The sequence below is a fragment of the Carlito syrichta genome, unplaced genomic scaffold (genome assembly GCF_000164805.1).
Source record: "Carlito syrichta isolate Samal-C Ts95f unplaced genomic scaffold, Tarsius_syrichta-2.0.1 Scaffold153578, whole genome shotgun sequence".
Taxonomy (NCBI): domain Eukaryota; kingdom Metazoa; phylum Chordata; class Mammalia; order Primates; family Tarsiidae; genus Carlito; species Carlito syrichta.
Window position 1 is genome coordinate 189,281 of NW_007097674.1, and position 21,108 is coordinate 210,388.

The 21,108-nt window shown below is 40.6% G+C and overlaps 1 protein-coding gene across 1 annotated transcript in view; it reads left to right on the forward strand.

The window, feature by feature from the left end:
• Window positions 1-21,108, forward strand: part of LOC103252075 (microtubule-actin cross-linking factor 1) — a 237,477-nt gene that overhangs the window by 129,307 nt on the left and 87,062 nt on the right. The window contains exons 46-52 of the mRNA XM_021708921.1: window positions 720-837; window positions 5,722-5,784; window positions 6,471-6,712; window positions 7,493-7,622; window positions 8,668-8,867; window positions 10,563-11,058; window positions 11,746-13,217. Coding sequence (XP_021564596.1) covers window positions 720-837; window positions 5,722-5,784; window positions 6,471-6,712; window positions 7,493-7,622; window positions 8,668-8,867; window positions 10,563-11,058; window positions 11,746-13,217 — 2,721 coding nt within the window. The remainder of the gene's footprint in view (window positions 1-719; window positions 838-5,721; window positions 5,785-6,470; window positions 6,713-7,492; window positions 7,623-8,667; window positions 8,868-10,562; window positions 11,059-11,745; window positions 13,218-21,108) is intronic.

Sequence of the window (21,108 nt, forward strand, 5' to 3'; positions counted from 1 at the left end):
AGGCGCACACTACCACACCCGGCTAATTTTTTGATTTATTGTAGAGATGAGGTCTCACCAAGTTGGCCAGGCGGGTCTCAAACCTCAGCCTGCGGGCTCAGGCAATCCACTCACCTCAGCCTCCCAAGGCCCGGGATTACAGGCTGAGCCACCGAGCCCGGCTGGAGCTTTGATTTTAAACCCAACATAAAGTTCCCTTAATAAATGCAAAATGCAGCCCTCCTGTGACCTTTCCTCTTTATTCTTTAAACTCATGGCACTCCCTTTTGTCCACCTGGCAAACTCTCACCTCAACTCAAAGCTTTCCTTTCTCTAGGCAGAATTAAATATGTTTTCCCTTGTGCTCTCAGAGTTTGTAGAATATCAATAATTCTGTAATAGCATTTTTCATGTTTGATGCAATTGATAATTTGAACTCTTGGTTTTAGGAACTGTTTCATAATCCTATTTTATATTCCCAGTGTTTGGCATGGTACCTGGCCTATAGTATATGCTCAGTAAATGTTTGATGAATGAACAAATATCAGAAAGTCCTGAAAATTCCAGGCTGTCATTCTCCCTCATCCTGACTGGTTAAACCAGGATCTTGAAATGACTGAATATATGAAGATGGTCTCTTACTGCTTGTCAAAACTTTAAGGGTGCTTGTAGAACAGGTGTCCCTACTTATGAGGAGAAGGACCTAGATGTTACATTTAGCCATTTTGTTCTTTAAATAGGATCTCCTACGTGACTGGGCAAGTAAGGGAACTCTAGTGGAAGAAATCAATTGCAGGGGCACTTCTTTAGAAAATCTCATCATGGAGATCACAGCACCTGATTACCAAGCCAAGACAGGTGAGTACAGGCTTTTCAAAATATAATGAATAAACATCATTCTTTGCTTTTGGCCTTTGGAAATGCTCCTTTATTTAATTAAAGTTGAAACCGAGGTTGGTTATAAAAACGAAAGGGGTCCACAAAGCAGTCATTCCCCTTACCCTAATCTATATAACATTGCTCCATTTTGGAAATTTCCTTTTTGTGGTAGGAAAAGTAAATGAACTAGTTGGCCCACTTAGTACTATCAAGTGGACATAGAAGAATTAAAATAGGATATTCATATTGAGGCACTTCTGTCTTTGTTGGGGGGGGGGTGGAATCTCACTCTGTTGCCCAGGCTGGAGTGCAGTGGCACACTCACGGCCACCACAGCCTCGACCAGCTGGGCTCGAGGGCACCCTTCTACCTCAGCCTTCCAAGTAGCTGGAACTACATGCCTGGCTTAGTTTTTTATTTATTGTAGAGGCGAGGTCTCACTAAGAATTTCTGTCTTAAACATGTGAATGGGTTGGGTATGTATCATCTCTAAGCTTGAGCAGGAATGAATGGATATGAGTGTGATATCCAGGAAGATATCCTAGGTATCTGTGAGTCAGTGATGGTACACCAGAGCCTGGCATGCTTCTTTAAAGGAGATACAATAATTGTGCCCAGACGTATGAGTAATCTCTGACTGTAAATTAAATCTTTCAAGCAAAATGCAAAATGAATTCACAGTAACTTGCTGATTGTTAATTAGGATCTCATAGTTTTTATTATCAGAGTATGATAGTGCACTCCTATAGTCATTTAAATAGTAATGGAAAAACTTAATTTTTTCTTTCTGAAAATGTATACCCTTTTTAGTATTCTAATCTTTTATTTTTTTAGAGTCAGAGTATCGCTCTGTTACCAAGGCTGGAGTGCAGTGGCACAATCATAGCTCATTGTAGTCTCCAACTCCTGGGCTCAAGTGAGCCTCCTGCCTTGGCCTCCTGAGTAGCTGGGACTACAGATGTGCACCACCGTGCCTGTATAATTTTTAATTTTTTTTTTTCCGTAGAGACAGTATCTCACTATGTTCCCAAAGCTGATCTTAAACTCCTGGCCTCAAACAGTCTCTCACCTCAGCCTCCCAAAGTGGTAGGATTACAGGCATGAACTACCACGCCTGACCTTTTATGTAGTATTCTAAAGTTTAAAGTTTTTTTGGACCTATTCTTAAGTGACAACATTTCAGGGAATCAGTGGTTCTTATACCCTAATACATAAACCTTTAAGTTCAATGACTTCATAGTGTGTGTCTAGATCAGGAATTGGCAAACCTTTTCTATAAAGGGAAAGATAGTAAATCTCTTAGGCTTGCAGGCCATATGGTCTCTGTTACAACTACTCATCTCTGCCATAATGGTGCAAAAAGAAGCCATAGATAATATAGAAATGAGTGTTTGTGACTTTGTTCCAATAAAACTTTTTGTACAGAAACAAATGGTCAGATTTGGCTGGTGGACTATAATTTACTGACTACTGAACTAGATCAGTCATTTTTCAAACTTTTTAAAGCTCTAGAATCTTTCAAAAAAAACTCATATAGAACCTTACTTCATAAAACAAATAAAAATATTTTCTTGGCATAAATTTCCCTTATAGCATTTATCTATTATGAAATCTATCCATGAGACTATTTAGATTATCTTAATGAGTATAAAAGTTTGAAAAGGAAGATTACTGGATGATTACTTTACTATCTGATTTATTTCTAAATTTCGTTTGGTTTCATTGTCTTCAGAAAATATGGGTCATGCATGTAAGCAATTGCAAATGATGACACACGTTTTTGAAGTTTACTTTACAGTCCTAGAATACTCTGAACTAGAAACTTGAGAGTGATATAAAAACTTTTTATTTCAAAGTTAAACTACTAAGAGTATTTTTTTGTTTTTGTTTTTTTGAGTTGAATTCTCTTGGCACACTCATGGCCACCCCAGCCTTGACCTGCTGGGCTCCGGCGATCCTTCCGCCTCAGCCTTCCAAGTAGCTGGAACTACAGGCGCACGCTACCACACCCGGCTAATTTTTGATTTATTGTAGCAATGAGGTCTCGCCTGCCCAGGCGGGTCTCGAACCCGCGGGCTCAGGCAGTCCACTCACCTCAGCCTCCCAAAGCGCGGGATTACAGGGGATTAAAGCCCCAAAAAGCAGCCCTGCTTAATGAGGGCTTTTAAACAAAGAGAATACCTAAAACCAGTATTGAGGACAAAAGCTGTCGATAAGCTGATATCATCATGACTTTAAATGTTATGAATTCTATTATTACACTATTCTGCCCTGATGAGAACTTTTTCTGCATACCTCACCCCTTTATGTCGTATTATTTAGTGTACTACACCTGTGCTCTAGATGCTTTTCTTTGTGTAGTATACATGAGTGGACATAGACAGGTTTGACTATTATAAAATACTGGTAAAGAACTACCACCTTTCTAATCATTGACACTCAAAAATAAATTTAAATATATGCTTAGAGGTAGCAGGAGCTACTTTTTTCTCCCCCAAAAAACAGCAGAATAAAGTGATTGTATCTAATGGGTTAAGAGATAGCATTCAACATAATTTAGCATGAATGTTTATTGTCATTTCCAAGTAATTAGAAATTTGTCTGAATATTAAATTTATTTATTTATTTATAGTAAAAATCTCACTCTCACCCAGGTTGGAGAGCAGTGGCAAGCTCATGGCCACCGCAGCCTCAACCTTTTGGGCTCAGGCGATCCTTCCACCTCAACCTTCCAAGTAGCTGAAACAACAGGTGCTCACCACCATGTCCAGCTAATTTTTTTATTTATTGTTGGGATGAGGTCTCATCAGGTTGCCCAGGCTGGTCTTGAACACCTGGGCTCAGGCAATCCTCTTGATTCCGCTTCCCAAAGTCCTGGGATTATAGGCATGTACCACCACAACCAGCTTGAATATTAAATTTAAAACAAACTTTAATAGAAACCCTAAAGCACCTCCTTAGTGTACTATGAAAGTCTCTATTCTGAATGCTCTCAGAGAGTTCTCCTCCAGCTCTGAAAAATCATGAATATTCCAGTTCCTTATATTTGTGTAGCTTTGTTTGTTTCATAAAGTGCTTTCACATACATTGTCTCATGATCTCTCTCTATTAACCCCATGAGTGTTGACAGGATAGGTAGTTTTATCTTCAAATCCTGGAGAAAAAAAACTGACCATAGGTTATGGCTCCCTTACAGAGTTGGTAACAATTGGTTAGGACCTTCCTCTCATTATTAGTCTAGGTTCTTCTTTTCCATCACCACACTGTAATGGAATGTGTTTTTTCTATTTGAATCATTTTTTAATTGAAAATACAATAGCAAGCCAGGCTCGGTGGCTCAGCCTGTAATCCCACGCCTTGGGAGGCTGAGGTGAGTGGATTGCCTGAGCCCGCAGGTTCGAGACCTGCCTGAGCAACTTGGTGAGACCTCATCTCTACAATAAATCAAAAAATTAGCCGGGCGTGGTAGTGCACGCCTGTAGTTCCAGCTACTTGGAAGGCTGAGGCGGATCCTTCCAGAGCCCAGTAGGTCGAGGCTTCGGTGGCCGGGAGCGGCCACTGCACTCCAGTCTGGGCGACAGAGTGAGACTTCAACTCAAAAAAAAAAAAAAAAGAAATAGTTGTGTTAGGGTGGTGACTATAAAACCTTTAAATGTAAATGCTACTGTATTTTTTTTTTTTGAGTTGGAGTCTTACTCTGTCACCCAGACTGGAGTGCAGTGGCATGCTCCTGGCCACCGTAGCCTCGACCTGCTGGGCTCCGGCGATCCTTCCACCTCAGCCTTCCAAGTAGCTGGAACTACAGGCGCACGCTACCATGCCCAGCTAATTTTTTGATTTATTGTAGAGATGAGGTCTCGCCAAGTTGCCCAGGCAGCTCTCGAACCCGCGAGCTCAGGCAATCCACTCACCTCAGCCTCCCAAGGTGCTGGATTATAGACTGAGCCACCAAGCCCAGCTACACAACTATTTTTTAATCTAACCTTGCACGTGACTTTTATTTCCTTTTAATTTTTGACACTTTGATCTTGGATATGTGACTTTTTAAAAGTCAGTGCACATGAGAATTTTATTCTTCCTTTTAAAGTATCATTATATCATGAATTTTTTCAGATTGCTATATAATTTTTATAATTACATGACCTGATTTTTACCTAACTTGGGAAATTTCCCCTGAAATATAAAGAATCAACTTGAAGAGAATATATGTGAAATTGTGATTAGAAACAGAACCAAAGACCCAAAGTAGAATTTATGGGAATGTTTATGAGCGAGATTTATTGACACTTAGAATTTCTGTTTTTCCTTGGGGAAAAATGAACAGGAAGAGGTCATAAAAAGATATAGAATCATCCTTTAGAAACAGTATAAGAAGGGCTCATTTTAATCTCTTTATTAAAAGAAAACTTCTTTTCATGTCCTTATGGTACGTATTGTTCATTTTTATTATACTGAAAGACATTAATAAAAAAGATGAAACTTTTTGGCTTTATTATAAATCTTCATTTTTAACATGTGGCAGCTACCACTCTAAAGACTTAATCACTTTACCAGTATTTTTGCTTCACAAAAATTAGGGCAGGGTTCATAGAATTCCAGTTAGAGATTTAATAAGATGGGAATTTGAATTTCGTCTAGAAAGTATTAAGAGTCATTCCTGCTTAGGAGTTGAAACATCTTGAGTGACGCTTTTGTTGCCTGGCAGCTAAAATAGTTTGTCTCTTTCCATGAGTATGTTGTCTTGTGCTGTGTTAACTTCCTGATACCCAAGCTTAAAGTGAGTGCCAAAGAACAAATTCAGTGCCTATATGTATTCCTAACACGTTGGTCTTGCCCTGTTTGTCTCCCTGTCCTTCTGCTCAGGTCCCATACTGCCCTCTGTAGGAAGCTCTGTAGGCAGTGTAAACGGATACCACACCTGCAAAGGTGAGAATGACATTTCAACAGTGTCTCTTTGTTGGGTGTGTCAGAACAGTGTTCATGTTTGCCTCTGTGTGTGCTTCAATACATGTGGAAGAACTGCTGCCAGGATGGGTGTGGGGTTAAAATCTGGGAAGAAGAATCTGTAGTTTGCTGCCTATGAGCTAAATAGGTCAGCAGTCCCTGAAATTAAAGGTATTGAGAAAATAAACTGAATCACTAGATAAAGCCAATAAGGAAAGTTCTTATAAGAAAATATATGTTGATCTTTGGATTATAAAGAAGCTATGCCAGAGGTAACCTAATCTAGCCCCAACCTCCTTGCTGGGTGACTTCTATAGTTTAAAGAAGAGGGAGCAGAAGAATGCTTCAAGTCCTCTAATCCCAGTAGGACACTAAGGTTAAATTCTTATTTTGCTCACCTCACTTTTGTTGTTCCCGTATTTATTTAGCATTTTAAGGTATGCATCTGAGTATATATAAGGGCAAAACCAGAAAGCTGATTAATGAATGCTCTTTTGCTTTGTGTATATAAACAGGAAATTTTGTGTGATTTAACAGGAAACTAATCTCTAGTTCACTAGAAGGAGTAGGAGAGAGGCTTAATTCTGACAAGTAATTTAGGAGTAAGGAACCAAGGGAAATGCTTGGGAGAGCTACTCCTAGTCTGATTTCTGTTTCTATGATACTAGATCTGACGGAGATCCAATGTGACATGTCAGATGTTAACTTGAAGTATGAGAAACTGGGGGGAGTACTTCGGGAACGCCAAGAAAGCCTTCAGGGCATCCTCAGCAGAATGGAGGAAGTTCAAAAGGAGGCAAGCTCAGTGCTGCAGTGGCTGGAATCAAAAGAGGAAGTCCTTAAGTCCATGGATGCCTCATCATCTCCAACCAAGAGAGAGACAGTGAAAGCCCAAGCTGAATCTAACAAGGTATTGTGTTTAAATTAGCTGCATCCCAAAGATAAGAGGAAGAGGCTGCCAGTGTTCCTGCCTGAGCCCAGGGACCTGAGAGTGAGATATGGGCAAATATCCAGGCTGTGATGTTTGTTTGCCTTTAGAATGGTCAATGTACCTTTTAACTTTCCTAGAGAGTTTTCTTACCTATGAAGTTAGAAATTGTTATAAATCATATTCAGAGCCAAAACCAGATATGTTTGCAGAAAAAGAATAAGCCCTCCGCAGAAGCATCAGCTCATTGAGAGTGGCATCTTATTTTCTATGTGATGCTGTAAGCAAGCCAAACCATTCTCATCAAAGCACCTTTTCCAGCTCTTGGAGGGAACCAAATAACTGATTACAATTCATTCTTAAGTTTGACATGTGGGAAAAATGTCAGAAGATACAAGACCGCAGAAAATTTTGTAAGAAATTTTCACCAATATTTTTAATATTCCCATTGAGCATAGTGTGTCTTCTTCCTCAACTATGAAAATTTCACATACCTTGGCATTTTTAGCTTATAGGGATTAATAATTCCTTATTGTTGGATTCTATTCATGTGTTGTTCCTTAAAGAAACTCAGATCCTGCCACCTAGATTTTCATGTTAAAGTAAAAATTGAAGCAGAAAGGTTAAGTATCTTAAAATCATAAAACAAGTCATGAATGGAACCAGCGTAGAACCAATAATTGCTGCTCAGTTTTCCAGTAGTTTCTACCACTTTTGTTTTCTGTTCAAAATCTTATACTTGCATAATATTCTTTTTCCTAGGCTTTCCTGGCTGAATTGGAGCAGAATTCTCCAAAAGTCCAAAAAGTAAAGGAGGCCCTAGCTGGATTACTGGTAACATATCCCAATTCACAAGAAGCAGAAAATTGGAAAAAAATGCAAGAAGAGCTCAGTAAGTTTTCATAGGAGTGTTGCAAATTTGCTTGGTTGCTTATCTTCAAAGCAAATAGAGAATTTCAGCAAATCCTATAAAGCAGGAAGTATTTTTAGTTAATTTTCATAAATAAGTGATAGGGCCAGAGAATGAGCCTGAATAGGGGAAAAATTCAGAGATTCTACTCAAAGAGTCACAAATTTAGCTTTCTCGGGCAATTAAACTAATAATCTACTGTGATCAAGAAATAAAGAGAGCATTAATGATAAAAATAGGAAATCATTTAATTTTTTTTTTTTTTTTTTTTGAGTAGGAGTCTCACTCTGTCACCTAGGCTGGAGGGCAGTAGACACACTCCCACCACCACAGCCTCAGCCTTAATAAAGGGATTAGATACATTGTGATCATAATATTTAACTATAAACAATGTAGATAAATATTTACTAGCATGAAAAAAGCTTATTGGCATGAAAATGTTCATAATATAGTAAACATATATGGTATATTTTGCATGCACTCGTGTGTGTATGTGTGTGTGTGTGCAGTTCTGTGCAGTTTTATCTCATGTAGTTTCAGTAACCACTGCCACAATTAAGATACAGAACTGTTTGTGTTACTTTAGTTAAAATTTTTTTTAATGTTATTTGTAGGCCAGGCATAGTGGCTCAACCTGTAATCCCAGTACTTTGGGAGGCTGAGGCCAGAGGATCGCTTGCAGCAACAGTTCAGTACCAGTCTGGTCTTGGGCTGCATAGCGAGATCCCATCTCTCCAAAAAATAAAATATTAACTGGGCATGGTGGTACATATCTGTAGTCCTAGCTGCTGGAGAGCCTGAGGTAGGATACCTTGAACCCAGGAATTTGAGGTCACAGTGAGCCATGCCACTGCACTCTAGCCTGTTGGCAGAGTGAGACCCTGCCTCTAACTTTTTTTAAGGCTATTTTTAATTTTAAAAAATGCTTCTGGGGTCATTTCCTGTAGTATATTAGGAAAATAATTTAAGGACTAGGCCAGTTGTTTATGTGAGTATAGGAATACATTCTCTCATTTCCTCTCTACAGATTCCCGATGGGAGAGGGCCACTGAGGTCACTATGACTCGTCAAAGGCAGCTAGAGGAATCTGCAAGCCATCTGGCCTATTTCCAGGCTGCAGAATCCCAGCTCCGGCCCTGGCTGATGGAGAAAGAACTGATGATGGGCGTGCTGGGACCCCTGTCTATTGACCCCAACATGTTGAGTGCACAAAAGCAACAGGTCCAGGTGAGCAATAAAGCTTAATGCTTTAGAGCAAAGAAATTGGAGTCAAATGAAACTAGTTTGAGTGTTGTTCCTTGTAAGTAGATTTCATATGAACCTGGATAAGTCATTAACCTCTCTGAGTCCCAGTTTCCTAGTTTAAATGAGATGTTTGTAAGGTGTTTATCATGGTGTCTGTCAAATAGTATATAGTCAATAACTATTATTATTATCATTAACAGAGGCAATAAGATAAGTAGATGTGAGAGTGGTGAACTTTTTCTGACTAAATTGTAGAATTATATATTTTATCCCTAGTGGTAGTGATCTACATTACTTAATATATCTTATGTCTGCTAACTTTACTTAAGGATTTTTTTGCTGATCAATCCTCAAAAAAAATGGATTTAAGTGCCTAACATAGTAGAAATTTAGGTTAGTCAAAATATGCCATTTCCAATGAAATCCTGCCTAGAGACTTTTCATTGTTCTACTTCTTCACACAAACCTGTTCCATGTCTTCTCATCTTCCACCAAGTTCTATAAGTTCAGGCCTATGAACTTTTAAAGGAATCTTTTCTTTCAGCCCCCATGTCCAAATAACTATTGAGTACTATTTTGTTCTACTTATAAATATTTTCCAATCCCTGGTTTTCAAGCTTTTTGATCTCAAACCCGTTTTATAATCTTAAAAATTCTGAGGATCCCAAAGAGCTTGTGTTTTTCTATGGATATCTGTTGATATGAGAGTTCTAAATTCTCAATTCAGAGGCCTGCATATTGGACAGCAAGCTGAAGAATGCTAACACTGAGAACAAACTTTCGCTTCCCAGTCTAGGCCTACCTTAGTAACTGATTTTGAAACAGAATAGGACAAATAAGGAAAAGAAATAAAATAGACTTGAATGGAATTCGAGAACATCATCCAAAGTGAATTAGCACAGGAGCAAAAAACCAAACGCCCCATGTTCTCACTTATAAGTGGGAGCTAAGCTAAGGATCTGCAAAGGCATAGAGAATGGTGTAATGGACATTGGAGACTCAGAAGGGAGAGGGAGGGGAGAAACGAAGGGATAAAAAGTCACCTGTCGGGTACAATGTGCACAGGTAGGAGTGGTGGGTATTCTTAAAGCCCAGACTTCTTCACCACTCTGCATCCATGTAACTAAAAACTATTTGTGATACCTACAGCTATTGAAATAAAGAAGAAGAAAAAAGAAATAGACCCAATCAGATCCTTTCAAAATAAGTTTTAATGAAGCAATTGTTATATGATACTGCCTCAGCCTAGTAGCCTATCCTTAGAGTTTTCTGGGGGTTTTTTTTGAGTTGCAACCTCACTCTGTCGCCCAGGCTGGATTGCAATGGTACAGTCACGGCCACCACAGCCTCAACCTGCTGAGCTCAGGTGATCCTTCCGCCTCAGCCCTCCAAATATCTGGAACTACAGGCATGCACCACCACACCTGGCTAATTTTTTTATTTATTGTAGAGATGAGGTCTCACCAACTTGTCCAGAGTGGTCTCGAACCCATGGGCTCAAGCTCAGCCTCCCAAAGTGCTGAGATTATAGGCATGAGCCACCGCGCCCAGCCTCTGGTTTATCTTGAAAGGAGTTGGCACTATTTGGCACAACCCAAAATCAATTTTTGTTTTGACTTTCTTTTAGATCTGTTTTTTTTTTCCTATCTAAACATCTTGGTGTCATTTCTGTTTCAGTTTATGCTGAAGGAATTTGAAGCACGCAGGCAACAGCATGAGCAATTGAATGAGGCAGCTCAGGGCATCCTAACAGGTCCCAAAGATGTCTCTCCATCCACCAGCCAAGTACAGAAAGAACTCCAGAGCATCAATCAGAAGTGGGTCGAGCTGACTGACAAACTCAATTCCCGTTCTAGCCAAATTGACCAAGCTATTGTCAAAAGCACCCAGTACCAGGAACTGCTACAGGACTTATCAGAGAAGGTGAAGGCAGTTGGACAGCGACTGAGTGGCCAGTCAGCCATCAGCACCCAACCTGAGGCTGTAAAGCAGCAGTTGGAGGAGACTAGTGAGATCCGGTCTGACTTGGCACAATTAGACAATGATGTTAAGGAGGCTCAGACACTGTGTGATGACCTCTCAGTACTCATTGGTGAGCAGTACCTCAAGGATGAGCTGAAGAAACGTTTGGAGACAGTTGCTCTACCTCTTCAGGGTTTAGAAGACCTTGCAGGTGAGTTGGGGTGTAGATCACACTTAGACCCTTATTAGTGGCAAGCAGAAAGAAGAGAGTGAGTTAGGAGTAGTCTCAGGAATCTAGAATGACCCTTTAGTAGTTTTTAGACTCAGAATAGCTGTTAACGTATCATTTCTTCCGGCTTCAGTGAGAACTGCTATGATTATTTCACATTCAGTGCTAACAATATGTGAAACTTCATATGTAGCACAGTCCTAGAGGTAAATGCTATAATATAAATTTAGCCAGCAGGTAGCAATTCATCCCCATGAATGTACTAATAGGTAGAGTTACACATATTTTCACTGATACCCACTTATTTTCTTTAGATCATGCTTACACACACATACAGAGTTATAGCATGTTCTAGACTTCTTATGATGACCCTGTACAAGAAAAATTTTGTCATTAATTCATTGCTGCTTTTTCTGGAAACATTTATGACTTTCACTTTTTATAGGCATGGAAGTAAAAGTTTACTTCTGTTACTCAGATCACCTTATAAGGTTGATATGAGGAGTAAAAGATCTAGTATGTGAAGGAGCCTAGTTATGTGCCTCTGTTATGGTAGGCCCTCAATTAACATTAATTTTTTTCCTCTAAGATTGGATCATATACTCTCAGAAAACATTTTAAATGCCATGTTCAGACTTGATTGATTTCCATTTCATTTTTTCATCTCAGCTGATCGCATGAATAGACTTCAGGCTGCTCTTGCCAGCACCCAGCAGTTTCAGCAAATGTTTGATGAGCTGAGGACCTGGTTGGATGACAAACAAAACCAGCAAGCAAAAAACTGCCCAATTTCTGCAAAACTGGAACGGCTGCAGTCTCAGCTACAGGAGAATGAAGAGTTTCAGAAAAGCCTTAATCAACACAGTGGTTCCTATGAGGTGATTGTGGCTGAAGGGGAATCCCTTCTTCTTTCTGTACCTCCTGGAGAAGAGAAAAGAACTTTACAGAACCAATTGGTTGAGCTCAAAAGCCATTGGGAAGAGCTTAGTAAAAAAACTGCAGACAGACAATCCAGGCTTAAGGACTGTATGCAGAAAGCTCAGAAATACCGGTGGCATGTGGAAGACCTTGTGCCATGGATAGAAGATTGTAAGGCCAAGATGTCTGAGTTGCGGGTCACTCTGGATCCAGTACAGCTGGAAGCCAGTCTCCTGAGATCAAAGGCTGTGCTGAGTGAGGTGGAAAAGCGCCGCTCCCTACTGGAAATACTAAATAGTGCTGCTGACATTCTAATCAATTCTTCAGAAACGGATGAGGATGAGATCCGGGATGAGAAGGCTGGGATCAACCAGAACATGGATGCCATCACAGAAGAGCTGCAAGGCAAAACAGGGTCGCTTGAAGAAATGACTCAGAGGCTCAAGGAGTTCCAGGAAAACTTTAAGAATATTGAAAAGAAGGTTGAAGGAGCCAAACACCAACTTGAGATCTTTGATGCTCTCGGCTCTCAAGCCTGTAGCAACAAGAACCTGGAGAAGCTAAGAACTCAACAGGAAGTGCTGCAGGCCTTGGAGCCTCAGGTAGACTATCTAAGAAACTTCACTCAGGGTCTGGTAGAAGATGCCCCAGATGGATCTGATGCTTCTCAGCTTCTCCATCAAGCTGAGGTCGCCCAGCAAGAGTTCCTAGAAGTGAAGCAACAAGTTAACAGTGGTTGTATGATGATGGAAAACAAACTGGAAGGTATTGGCCAGTTCCACTGCCGAGTCCGAGAGATGTTTTCTCAATTGGCAGACCTGGATGATGAGCTAGATGGCATGGGTGCTATCGGCAGAGACACTGATAGTCTTCAGTCCCAAATCGAGGATGTGCGGCTGTTCCTTAACAAAATTCAAGTACTCAAGTTAGACATAGAGGCCTCTGAAGCAGAGTGCCGACAAATGCTGGAAGAAGAGGGTACTCTGGACTTGTTGGGTCTCAAGAGGGAGCTAGAAGCCCTGAACAAACAGTGTGGCAAACTGACAGAGAGGGGGAAAGCTCGTCAGGAACAGCTGGAGCTGACACTGGGCCGTGTAGAAGACTTCTACAGGAAATTGAAAGTTCTCAATGACACAACTTCAGCGGCAGAAGAGGCAGAAGCCCTCCAGTGGGTTGTGGGGACCGAAGTGGAGGTCATCAACCAACAATTGGCAGATTTCAAAGTAAGTCTTGCCCTTATTTTTTCATCTTTTTCTATCTTATATCTTTTCTTGTACCTTAGAAACTGATTGAGTATACATTTTAACTTCTATCCCTGGTTTCATTATTCTCACTTCGATCATAATCAAAGCATGCTGTATAGTGACTTATGCGATCCTTTGGACTTTTGAAAAACTGGTTTGAGCATTTTTCTATTTAGTTTATTTCAGATTTAATAACCAATTAAGGATATAGAAAGAAATGTCCAGCCGGGCTCGGTGGCTCAGCCTGTAATCCCGTGCCTTGGGAGGCTGAGATGAGTGGATTGCCTGAGCCCGCAGGTTCAAGACCCGTCTGGGCAACTTGGTGAGACCTCATCTCTACAATAAATCAAAAAATTGGCCGGGTGTGGTAGCACGTGTCTGTAGTTCCAGCTCCTTGGAAGGCTGAGGTGGAAGGATCGCCGGAGCCCAGCAGGGCGAGGCTGCAATGGCTGGGAGCGTGCCACTGCACTCCAGTCTGGGCAACAGAGTGAGACTCCAACTCAAAAAAAAAAAAAAAAAGAAGAAAGAAAGAAATGTCCAAGTCATATCTTCTTGGAATTTCTTGAGATTTCAAATTGCCTGATTTTGTAACAGCAGTAAATGTCTTCAAGTCCCTGTTTTTCAAACTGAGGTATAAGAAGTCATAAGATAAACATAGGCTCATCTTCCTGAAGTGTTGATTTCACACAGATTTTAGGGGGAAGTTGTTGATGTATATTTGATATATTATGGAATAAAACATAAAATTCTCATTAATTATTAAGGTAAAACAACATTTCAAAGAAATCTCCCACTTATATAGCAAGTAGCTTAAGCATAGACCTTAGACTCCACAAGACTACAAGTTCTTTGCCTGTAGGAGAGTTTCAGAAGTACTGCCTTAATTGCAAAAATACTTTCATTCTTTGCCTGAGTCAAAATTTTCTGTCCTGAGATTTTATAAGTATAAATTAAGCCAACAGAGGATGATTAGATGACCCAAAAGTGTGGATTTTCTGGGTCAAGGGTTTGTTTGTTGGTTCTTACTGTGTGAGGCTTTTTCTCCTAGAGTTTCCTTTGTTATAAATACTAAAAGTGGCCAGGCAGTGGCTCATGCCTGTAATTCCAACACTTGGGAGGCCGAGACGGGAGAATTGCTTGAGCCCAAGAGTTTGAGACCAGCCTCAGCAACATAGCAAGACTTCATCTCTACAAAAAAATAGAGAAAAAAATACCCGAGCATGGTAGTGTGCCCCTATAATCCCAGCTACTGGGGAGGCTGAGATGAGAGAATTACTTAAGTCCAGGAGGTTGAAGCGTGCAGTGAGCCAGGACTGCTCCACTGCACTCCATTCTAGGTGACAGAGTGAGACCCTGTCTTAATAAATAGACAAATAAAAAGTAAATACTTAAAAGTGCCTCACTCTGTCACTGTATATAGATTTGGAAAGGATACTTCCAACACTTTTATTTCTATCACTAGTGTTAATTATTCCCATTTACATAGTAAAACTGCCATCAGGCTAAATTTGTTTTCTTAGAGCCCCTGCCTGTCAGAATTCTTTTTCTTAAAAACATGAATGGAGAGATGGTATTGACAGCCACACGGTCCCTAGAAAGGTAACAACTTTGTAGACAAGGTCCAAGTGCAGAAATGTGTATCTTGGGGTATGTTCAGCATTAAAGTGGGACATTGGCTGAAGGCCTTCTTACCATTTTTGGAGAGAGTGCAATTTTCTGAGGCACCTAGATAAGAAAAGGATAAATAGAAACACCTCACATCCATGAGCTGATGTTTATTCCTCTTAGAAATTCCCTGTTCTGGTGGCAGTGTGGCCTTCCCTGTTTCAGCTTGCACATTTTTCTTTCCTCTTTTGGTGAGCTTCTCAAAAACTCTCTTCCACATGTATAATTCAGTTATCTAGTTTACTTGAGTCTAGGTTGTTTAGAATTAAATGTCTAACCAACTAAATGAATTTATTAGAAAACTGAAGCTTATCCTGGGCTCTAAAATAGTTTTATCTAACCAAATTCTGGTTTATATATGAATTATTTTAAACTTAGTTTGCCTAATTTTCTAGATACTGTAATGTACATGAGTTTTTCTTAATAAGTGCAGGTTAACATTATTAAATAATTGTACTATTGTCTACTATGGTGATAATCTCAAGGATGTTAGAGACATTTGGGACTGCTTTGTATTAAATGTTCCTAAATTGCTGTGCAGTTTGATTTCTGTACTAAAGTTCTTGTTTAGGGCCTCTATGGTGTTACACTGGTTGGATTGACTGTGTATATATGTGTAGAGTTAATTTCTGGATTTTCTCCTACTACCTTGATATTAGGTATCATTTCTTACTGCTGTTAGTTTTCACTGCTGTCTTTGGGTCTGCCTTTAGCAGTCTCCCTTCTAATCTTCAATCAGTTAGAAAAGGAAGTAAACCATTCTGTTAAAATTGAGTTAAATACTAGCTGGAATATAAGAGTGAGTCTACAGGCAGGCATAAATAGTGTTGGGGCTGAATGCAGTGGCTCACACCTGTAAACCCAGCACTTTGGGAAGCCAAGACAGGAGGATCACTTGAGTCCTGGAGTTCGAGACCAGCCTGGGCAACATAGCAAGACCTCATCTCTATTTTTAAAAAATAATAAAATACTGTTGGATTTGAGAACAAGTCATTTAATCCTTGATTTCTAGAGACATTCTAGATTTTGATGCTGCTGGAAGATATCAAGAAATTACTAGACATTAGTTCATTTGTATTTTTGTATATTTCCTAGTAGTGTTCAGGGTTCAGTAGCTGCTCAGTTGCTTGCTATAGACTACCTGTTTCACTGATTTCTTTTTTTTTTTTGAGTTGGAGTCACACTCTGTCACCTAGGTTGGAGTGCAGTGACACACTCATGGCCACTGCAGCCTCAACTTACTGGTTCAGGCGATCCTTCCACCTCAGCTTTCCAAGTAGCTGGGACTACAGGCATGTACCACCACGCCTAGCTAATTTTTTGATTTATTGTAGAGTTGTGGTCTCGCCATGTAGCCCAGGTTGGTCTCGAACCTGTGGGTTCAGACAGTCCTCTCACCTCCGCCTCCCAAAGTGCTGGGATTACAAGCATGAGCCACCGCACCTGGCATGTTTCACTGATTTCTAAGAATAAGCCCTCCACCTCAAATACTATGGATGTGATGGCAGGGACTGGACACTGATCAGCTGGGCATCCGCAGAGTGTGCTTATCTGCAGTGGACTGGTGTTGACAAGGCAAGCCTGGAAGAAGATTGAGTAAAGCGGGGAGGGAGTGGAGTGCCCTGAATGTGACCCTTTGTTAGTTATTATAAAATGGTTATTATCCTTCCTTATGGTAGGGATGCAAATCAAAAGCCCTCTTCCACCTGTCTACCTTACAGGGAAATCAGAAGCTTTGGGAAGAATTTTTGCCTCCTCCCAGCAAAGGTCTTTGGTCAGGAGGGGAGAAGCACACTCCTGGCTGAGTTCATGGGAAGTAAAAACAATGAGAGGGAAAAAAAATGGTGCCGGTTCCACAGTCTCCTGGAGTCTGTGTAAAAGGAAAGCCTTTTAGGACCCATTCTGAGGACTGAGTTATTTTCATGACTGGAATGTTAAGTTCCTGGGTTAATGTGTTGTAGTCCTGCCATAAATTAATCTTTTCTTACACCAGCAGCAGACTAGATTCATAAAGAACAACTCTGCTTTCAGATTCAGATTAGTTTTAAGAAGGAAAAAACAGAGATGAAGGTATTTTAAAACAGCATTAGCTTTAAGTTTTGAGCACTTTTCTTTTTTTTAATAATTAGGATAATACCGTCAGCACAGAATCTGTGTAAGATAAAAGGATATGAATCTGTGAGACAGAAACTCTGCTTTGACCTAGCTAACACCACTGGGGATAGTCAGAATAGACAAATGAGTCAGGTCTGTGGAGATCTCCCAGTCTTACTTGGAACTATACAATAGTGCTGTTAAACCCATGGAGCTGCAGTCAGTCTGTGGGAAATTTTTTAAAATTTCCTCCTTAAATGAATGTGGAAAACTAAAAGACATTATTCCTAGGAAAGGCCTTCTTTCAGTTGCTTCTGAATAATGGGTAGAATCTGGTCAGCCAGTGAAGACCTATCACAAGGGAATGAAAGTTCTTTTCCACTCTAACCAGGCAAAGACCTCAACCTTCCTGAGTTAGGGCTTTTTCTGGGTTCAGCTCTCTGTTGGAAGTAGAAAGGAAAAAGCAATTCCAGAAATCACTAATGAGCGTATTGAGCTTGTTTTCAGAAAACTGAAAGAAACTACTTTGGCAGATCTCTTCAGGAAATTCCATATTCCTGAACAGGAGTCTCTGATTATTGAGGAAAAGGAATTATAATATTTAACAGGAGAATACAAGAAAGGAAGTGCCTTTATATCAATGCAACTTGATCCAAAGAAATCCCCCAGGGTGACCTTCCTGGGAAAGGTAGAAAAAAAAGAAATCTATTATGTCTGGTGAAAACAAGAGGCTTTCCTCATTTGGAAATTCTCTATGTGGGTTTTACTTGTCAAGAATTGAGAGCATTCTGAGTCTTAAGCCCGCTCCTCCTTTGCAGCTCCCATCCCCACCCCAAAACCATGTGACCTCTCCGTTGGCAAGTATATGGCAGTTTGGGCATCATACTGGTGAGCAGTATCAAAAGACCTAGAGGCACCCTCATTCACTTGTGTTTCATATGTATTTATATTTACTGTGTATTCGGGCCAGGCTTCAGACTTGGCATTCTACCTCTCAGGGATAAAAAAGAAGAATGGGAAAGTGGAACCTCTTGAGGGTCTGTGGGTTTCTCGCAGTGGTTCACATCACCTAATGGTGCATTCAAAAGCATCCAAGCCAGTTGGTCTTTTCCTTTCTGGTCTTTGAAGCTGTGCTGGTGGGGTGTAGGTATGGCAGCAGGCTTCTTTAGTACTATTTTCACTCCTAATTCAGGTTAAGCAGAGCCAGGACCAGAGACTCAATACATTTGCAGCTGCTGTCTGGGAGACCTAGATATCCTACTATGAAACCACAATAAGAAAATCCTGTAAACTTCTCCATTTGTTTTTGTTTTTGCCTCATTAGAAAGCAAGGTTAGGCATCCCTGTGAGCACATGTGAAAACCCTTGGAAAACAAGGCCCAGCTTGGAACTGAAAGACTGCCAGTTTGCATAGGGATACTCACTACTTCCTTTTAAATGAGTACAAAGACTATCAGCCCATCTATGTTTTTTTTGCCAGTTAGTACACTTGCCTGAGAATGAGTCACTAGAGGATAAAGCAAATGAGCTCAGCATTATCTACCTGTCCTTGATGGGAAATTACACTTGGAGGTTTAGGTATCCCCAGCCTTACAGCAGCCAAGATAAGATGAGTAGGTGCCCAGTACCAGCCTCCTCTTCACTTGTGCTGACCCTTGGCCTGTCTTGGTATTTTCTTTTTTTTTTTTTTTTGTTGGACTCTCACTCTGTCACTCGGATTGAGTGCAGTGGCCACTCCCAGCCACCACAGCCTCGACCTGCTGGGCTCTAGCGATCCTTCAGACTCAGCATTCCAAGTAGTTGGAACTACAGGCGCGCGCTACCACACCTGACTAATTTTTGATTTATTGTAGAGATGAGGTCTTGCCAAGTTGTCCAGGTGGGTCTCGAACCCGCGGGCTCAGGCAATCCACTCACCTCAGCCTCCCAAAGCCCTGGGATTACAGGCTGAGCCACCGAGCCCGGCTGGTTTTTTCTTCCTTAAACAAGGCTATTCCAAATAGGTACTAGAGTTCAAGGAAATAAAGAATTTCTCAGTTTTAGCACTGTTGACATTTTGGACTGGATAATTCTTTGTTGTGAGGAGCTGTTCTATGCATTTTAGGATGTTTAGCAGCATTTTTGACCTAGTAACTTCCCAGTTGACAACTAAAAATGTCTCCAGACATTGTCAAATGTCCTCTGAAGGCAGAATTACCCTCAGTTAAGAACTACAGCCCTAGAAGAAAATTTCCACCTATACATGGGAAACTTAGAATTCAGTTGGAATAGGTACTGGTTGATTAAGTTAAATATTTATGTAGCAAGCGGCCATCTGATAATCTGATTTTGACAGTGTATAGCGGCAACAACCACCTCTAAGCTTTCCTTTAGGCCAGGCCCTGGATTCTTTATTTTTGCTGGTGCTAATCTGTGTCTGGCTTAAAACCTCCTAGTCACTTTCCCTGGCATCTGGAATTTGGGACAGTTGTTGATGCAGGTGTTTGGTTGATGAGTCATTTACAAATAGAAGAGGAACTTCCTTTGTGGAAATACTTTAGGGAGCTTCCTTGTTCTGTGCCTTTAAGGACATTCTACAGTCTCTCACTTGTTCTCCACAGCCAACCAAGAGTTTGGCTGCCGATATTTATAACCCTTATGTGACCACCCCCACCTCTTTCCCCCCACCCAAAGAATTCCAGTGCTCTGTAATAATCCTCTCCACCCCCACCATAGCAGCTGGATGGGGAGAAGGTGAAGGAGCCTTTAAGGCCTTCATATTTTGCTTCATATTGAGCCTCTTCCAACCTGTTTTAAAATATTACCAGTTAGTATTTTAAATATCAGCATCACAAGCACAATCTCAAGCTTGCAGCTGTTACACCATCTTAAAGGAACCTCGTGCCTCAGTGAAAGTATAAAAATTCAAATGGAAACTAGTAAATCATCAAGAAAGTGTTGATAGATTTCACAAAAATCTGTCTGGAAATGTTGATAGCAAGGGGAGATTTTAAAGCAACAAAAAAACAAATACAAGGATTGAGCAGTTTGAATCTTCTGAAATTCTTCACGTACAATATCAGCATGTAGCATTCACAACTCAGATTCATCATTTGATATTGTACAAAAAGGAAGAAAAGCCTGTTTCCAGAAAACTAGAATGTATCCTGTGCAGAACTTGTATTGATTGTTGAATATTTAACTAGTAAAGATGGTTGAGATAAAGACAGACTTACAGAGCAGAACTGATTCTTGCTGTGTCTAGAAATGAATGGTAAGTGATCTCAGCCTTAGCCTGGTCCTAGGGCTTCAGAAAAATATGTTGGGCACTTTCAAGCTAGCTGGCTAGTTGTATGAGTGTAAGCAGTGAGCCTCTAGAAAGTGTGATGAGTTTCTTTGAAGGGCTCTTTATTGTTAGAGTTGGTTGGTTTACTAGGAAACAAAATGAGTCTCACAAGGAATTGTGTCAGGTCACTGCACCAAAGCATCACTGTAGCAAAGGGCTGTTTCTTGCCGAATGGATTGTTCCCAAGTGTCAGCTGTCCCAATTGGAAAAACCCAGCTATGGGGAGAATGTGCTCCCTCCCCACCTTCCTTAACACTTTGCCACTACCAAGTACTTTTCAAATATGAGTCTCTGGTATTGGCTGCATAAGATTAGTGGGATACGCTTATTCTCTAGACCCTTTACAAGCTATTTTTCTATCATCAGTCCTGCTATTCAAAATTTGGATCTTTGCTACATGTGGTGATGGTTCAGGGATCCCTTTCTGGGGGTTAAAAGGAAGGAGCACCATATTCGTTTTAATCCATCCTTAATGAACGCTTTGTGTCAATCCTTGTGGTAGGAGCTAGGATCTCAGACAGTCTCTAGCTAACAATATGCAGATGTGCTTCTAATTACAGTGGGGTTATACTCCAAAGAACCCACCACAACTTGAAAGTTTTGTAAGTTAAAAAATGCATTTCATACACCTAACCTACTGACTATCATAACTTAGCCTAGCCTACATTAAACGTGCGCAGAGGCTGGGCACAGTGGCTCACGTCTATAATCCCAACACTAAGCCGGGCTTGGTGGCTCAGTCTGTAGTCCCGCGCTTTGGGAGGCTGAGGTGAGTGGATTGCCTGA